The sequence below is a fragment of the Coloeus monedula genome, assembly GCF_965178545.1.
Source record: "Coloeus monedula genome assembly, chromosome: 3".
Taxonomy (NCBI): Eukaryota; Metazoa; Chordata; class Aves; order Passeriformes; family Corvidae; genus Coloeus; species Coloeus monedula.
Window position 1 is genome coordinate 78,298,614 of NC_138783.1, and position 6,000 is coordinate 78,304,613.

Genomic DNA, 6,000 nt, shown 5'->3' on the forward strand with positions numbered 1-6,000 from the left:
TAAAGTCCTGGGATTTACATGTCTATGCTTACCCCATTCAATTCACACTTAAACCCAAAGATGAAGATTTTTCTTTTACTCTTCTCTCCCACAGCACTTCATGTCAAGTCCATGAAGACTTAGTTTTTTTTCATTTTCTCTAAAGCACACACATAGTAAGTCAAAGACAGTGCTGCCAGACACTAACAGGTAATGATAAACCAATCATTGACTTATTCCTTGGAATAACAACTCTGTAGATGCCTTGGAGCAAATTTTCAGATCATGTTTTAATGCTGTTACTGTAATGGCAATTGCCACATGTCAAGTCATGATGTGAAAAGGCATCTAGCCTGAGGATGATGACAGCGTTCCGTGCTCCAAAAAACCCAAAGACTTGTCATAGTCATGGTGAGTCTGTGACAGGTAAGTAATTACTATTATTATTATTATTAAGACTAAATTGTAAATTTATATGAAATTTAGAAGGACTTTAACTTCTTTTACTTCTCTGCACAAAAACACTGGATACTCTTTCCAGGGTGTTCCAGCTTGCCCTCCTTCTCATGATGTTAACAGGATAAAAGTTATTTTTCAAAATAACTTTTCAAAAATTTAATCATAGCCTATGTTTTGCATCTTTACATTAAAGTGGATTTCATGACCAAATAGCAGAAGGCATAAAAATTCAGCTGCTGTATAGGAAAAACATCTTTAGTAACTCAAGGGAACAAATACTCTAAGCAAATAAAGATACACTTCCTACTTAATGAACGTGCAATCTCAAAGATGGGTTAATGGCTAGAAATGAGAAATATTCTTACCGTCTAAAGTTATTAATTTAATACTCCCCACCACCCACATTGGAAAAAAAGATGGAAAAAGTGCTATTCTCAACTGCAGAAAGCATGGGAGCTATAAGACTTTTTCAATTCCTAAACTTTCTACAGCTGAATAACTGTTTGAACACAAAATACACTGGACTGAATTCTCTCTTCCTTGGACAAACCTTAAAAAGAAAGCATATCCTCCTATCCGTCCTTCAGAGTCCTCATTCTCACCAGCAAGTTGAGCCAGCAATAAAAACACCAACAAGCTAACAACATAGATGAAATAAATCAGAAATACACCCAAGCACTCCAAACTATAACTGAAATATCAGCCCAGGCCTTAAAAAGTTTGGTGAGCATGGAAATCTGACTCTGAAAGTCAGGAGTTACAGTAATATCTGAAACATCCAGAAGACCAATTTGGGCTTTGATAAACCTATGTTCATATAGGTAATTCAGTGAAAGACATGTAAAACAAGAATATTTTGCAACTCTCCTGATCTTCATACTTCTGTCATAAATTGTTTTCATTCTTGTAACATTACACAAGGGACGCATTATAAAAGTAACAACATTAACGCACAATCCAGATGCTCCTCTTTCTCATGAATGTACTGCTAGTGTGTTTAATGTTCATCAAGCTCATACTTGCCAAAGTCACAACCTAAAAGCAAGGAGACAAGCTTTGAACAAGGGGAGAAGAACGTCTCTTCAGCCTACACACTCATTACCTGAGTTTTATAACTCAATGAAAACATGACTTCTTTTCTCCCATGAGTTTGATCCTATTTACACCAGGCAATAATGTAAGCTTTTATTCAGTACCACTGGCAACAAATGGGAGGTGGTTCCTTACAATGGCAAAATTGCACTTTTGTAAAAAATATAAACAAAATAAAAATAAGAAGGACCTTTGCCCCGCTACGTGCAATGCTGTACTTTTTACCCTCATTGACAACAAGGAGCCAACACCTGGAATGTGGAGAGCAGGGTAGGCACAGTCCAGCAACCACAGGGTGGCGGCTGCTGCTACTCCCAGGATCGCCTTCCTCAAGCACTGTTTGCCCAGTTCTCCAGATGAAAGTCCTGTGTAAGATAGCAGCTAAAATGAAGCAGTACTCACACAGCTGTGAGATGCTACACTCTTTGCAGAAAGGGAGAGTAATTCTTAGAGCTACCCTTAAAGTTAGCTTTACACCTAAATGAGAGGGTGTTTTAACACTCCCTGAATTTCATGTAAAACACTATTAACTTGCAGAAAACTGATAGCCCCTGCTTATTCAATCTACCCCACTGAAGGTATCATTTCAGCTGAAATTTTCACCCAGAGAACACTAATGCTTGTTGACTAGTAAATAACAAGGATATACCGATGCTAGTCATGATCACATGCAGCACAGGTAAGAGACAAGACTTTAGAGGGCTATTTTCACTGCTGTGAATTACACTGCTATAAAAGCCTGAAAAACAGGACATTGGGAAAATTCTAAAGCTTTACATGCTCCACTAAACCTTTTCCAAAGCAGCGCTATGGTTGTATACCAGCATCTGACTGTGAAGTCTGAAGTCACGGCCGATCTCTGGGCTTCCGGCAGATCTGTCATCCCCCAAGCACAGATTTCCACCTATTTTTCCCTTTGCAAAGTAAGAACCTACAAACACATCTGGAGTAAAAGGAGCCTTTCAGGTGCATGCCTAAAACTAGGGAAATTTAAGGTACTTCACTGTCGCTGTTGAATGCTTCTCTACAACACACGCAGAGTGATACAGAAGGCCTAAAAAAAGAATGATAGGAGGAGTCAGAAAGCTGGCTACGAGCACTGCATGCTTCCTTTTTCACATCTAGCTGGATTGGTTTTGGCAGAACTACCAGTAACACCACAAGTTCCCAGGAAGGGGAAGGGAACAGACCAGAAGCAGTCCTGGAATGCCGCATGGCCAACTTAGGTTCATCCCATTCTGCTTGCATTTCACAACAAAGCTGTTTTCAACATGGGCATCCCTGGTGTCAAAGTAAAAGTCTAAACGCTGAACACAGGGAGTTTTGCACAAGCATACAAGCTGCCTTTTTAATTATTTATTTATTCATTTTCTTTCTTTCTTTTTGCACATAGTACCTCTGAGGACATATCCTTGACTGAAAAATATGTTTAGTTAAAAGTTATCAGGGTTTTTAAAATCCCCCTACCTTACAAAAGGGACTTCTGCACCTGCTCGGAGCTGCTTATGGAATCAAAGAGTTTTTTGTGTTTCAGAGGCTTCCAAAAAAAGAACGTCACCTGCCATGCCCTCTCTTCTTTCCCCCTCCTCCACCACACAGCATGTGCACCCTGGTTCAAGCTACGGCAGGCGAAGAAGCAAGGTAAGGGCTTTCTCTGCTTTCGCTGTAAGTGCTCTTCCAAATGGGATCTGCTAAGACAAACAAGCTTGGTGCTCTCTCGTTCTACTTTGCACATCTTTTCCTACTACATTTCAAAGCAACTAAAATGTTGAGCTGCAATTCCTCATGTCTTTGAGTACAGATGTATAATCAGGCCGAAGTCCCCACTAATAAGAGACCAAGCACTAACTCTACCACTGGTGGCAGCCATCTGGTCCCGTAAAGTTTGTGGCAACCCTGCCAGCCTTTGCTCTGTGACATCCAAGCCCCTCCGGAGCAGAGGCAGCAGAAGTGTGGGTGACAGCAGCCAGGATGCTGTCCAGCCATCCCTTGCACAGGGAAGCTCTCACGTAGCTATGCGGGTCAGAAACCACCTCACTGCTGGAGGGGAAAGCTCCACGCCGAAGGCGAGCCCAGCACGCCTCGCCGGGATGAGCAATCCCTGCCCGCGACCCGTTATGCAAATGGGGAAGCAGAACAACCCCTGGGGACAGCCCTGCACCCAGTCCGGGCCAGGAAGCAGAAGAGGCTCCTGTCCTCCCCGCAGCTACCGAGGGAACCAAAACACGTGCTCGGAGGGGGTGATGGGGCCGCGCCCGGCGCCGTCCGCCCGGCGCCGTCCGCCCGGCTGAGCGCTGCCGTGCCCGAGATAGGCAGGCCCCCGGCTGCGCCGTCCCCTGACCGCAGCCGGGGATTATCGCGGGCTGCCAGGTTCACCTTAGGAGACCTCACCCCACCTGCGAGCTGGGGCTGCCCCGGCCGGCAGCGCTGACACCGAGCCCGCCGGGGAGGGCGGCAAGTCGCACCCGAGCCGCGGCTGCACAGTCACTGCCGGCAGCCGACGGCGCAGCGGGGCAGCGCCGGCCGCCGCTTCCCTTCCCCGCTCGCTCCCTCCTGCCTGCCCACCGCCGAGGCGCCCGGACGCTCCGGGAGCCGTGCTCAAGTGCGAGTCGGCCGCCCCTAGCCCGGGCTCGGCATTCCCGAGCGGCCCGGCGAGGCGCTAAGCCCGGCGCCTTCCTCGCCGGCGGGCAACCCGGCGCCGCACCTCCGGTGCTACCCTTCCCCCCCGGGCGCTCACCAGAAAAAGAGCCGGGAGCAGAGGTTGGCATCCTGCAGCGGGTTAGGCTTCTCCTCGCGGGGCACCGGTTCCATGCCGCCCGCCACGGCGCCCCGACCCGCCCGGCGTGCGGCGAGGGCGCAGGACCACGAGCAACTTCCCACCGCTGGCAGCCACCGCCGCTCTGCCGCCGGCCGGCGCTTGTTTCCGGGAGAGCCGGCACCCCCGCCTCGGCCCTCCTCCTCCTCCTCCCTCTCCCCGCCGCCGCAGGACGCCTCCTGCCGGCCCAGCTTCCCCGCGGAGCCTGAGGAGGTGCCGGGCAGCGTCGGGAGCCGCTCCGCTGGGGCGGGCTCAGTGCGGGCCGAGCCCCGGCCGGGCACTCTGCTCCGCTCCCCGTGATTTCGCGCCTGTGTGTGTCCCTTGCTGATGGAACGCATCTCCTCGGTGCACGCAGCGCCAAGCGAGGTGCTCACCCGGCTTTTTTCGACAGAAAAATCCGTCGCGAGTCGGGGGCAAGTCAGGCTTAGCGGGACCAAACGCCATCAGAAACGCTTGCTGTCAGCGCTCCTTCCCGGATGTAGCATATTCTATTAGAAAACAAAACCAAAAGAACAGTGTTTAGAAGAGGTTGGCCATACAAAATAAAGTAGCTAATATATTTTAGGACGTGGTGCATCACTGAAATTGGCAGTTCTCAAAAGTTCAGCGAGTGATCACCAAACTCTCTTCCTGTTGTGTCACCCGTGGCCTGCCACAGGGACCCTGATGAAAAGGAGTAGTGGAAACTGCAAGAGACCTAGGAAAATAGAAATGCAGGACATGTATCTTAAGTAACCAAAGAACTGTTAATCTCTGTGGCAGAATGGTTCCCTGCCATGCTGTTATTCTGCAGCCCAAGATAGCTGAGGTTGGAAGAGACCTCTGGAGGTCAGCTGAATCAACCCCTGCTGCTCAAGTGCCATGTCCAGGCAGCTTTTGAGTATCTCCAAGGATGGAGACTCCACAACCTCTCTGGGCAACCTGTGCCAGTGCTCAGTCAAACTCAGCGTTTCCTGATGTTCAGATGGAACCTACTGTGTTTCAGCTTGTGCCCATTGTTTCTGGTCCTGTCACTGGGCGCAGAGCACAACCTGGCTCTGTCCTCTTTTCATCCACTATACACACTGGTGAGACCCCTCTGAGCCTTCTCTTCTCCAGGCTAAACAGTCCCGCTCAGCCTGAACAGCTCTCTCAGCCTTTCCGCATAGGAAAGGTAACTAGAGTCCCTTCATCATCCTTGTGACCTTTCACTGCAGTCTCTCCAGTATGTCCATGTCCCTCTTGTACTGGAGAGCCCAGAACTGAATACAGGACTCCAGGGGAGGCCTCGCTTCTGAGTAGAGAGGAAGGATTACCTCCCTCAACCTGCTGGTAAACACTCATTCTAATGCATCCTAGCATATCGTTAGTCTTCTTTGGCACAAAGATACATTGCTGTCTTGTGTTCAGCTTGGTGTCCACCAGGACTCCAAGGTGGGGTGGCCCCCAGCCCATACTGGTGCCTGAGGTTGCTTCTCCCCAGGTGCAGGACTTTGCTCTTCCCTTTTTTGAACTTTGTGAGGTTCCTGTCAGCCCATTTCTCTAGCCTGTTGAGGTCCCTCTGGATGGCAGCACAGGTCCGTGGAGTTTTATCAGTAACTGATCAGCCACTCCTCCCAGTTATGTGTCACCTTCCCTGGTGGTCTTTAAGGAAAGACTGGACATGGCACTTGATG

The 6,000-nt window shown here is 49.1% G+C and overlaps 1 protein-coding gene across 2 annotated transcripts in view; it reads right to left on the reverse strand.

The window, feature by feature from the left end:
* The window catches only part of ABCC4 (ATP binding cassette subfamily C member 4 (PEL blood group)), a 146,311-nt gene extending 141,918 nt beyond the window's left edge, over positions 1–4,393 (reverse strand). For both annotated transcript variants that reach the window (XM_082279420.1, XM_082279419.1), the window contains exon 1: positions 4,268–4,393. In XM_082279420.1, coding sequence (XP_082135546.1) covers positions 4,268–4,341 — 74 coding nt within the window. In that variant the 5' untranslated portion in view covers positions 4,342–4,393. The remainder of the gene's footprint in view (positions 1–4,267) is intronic.
* Between the last annotated feature and the right edge of the window lie 1,607 nt (positions 4,394–6,000).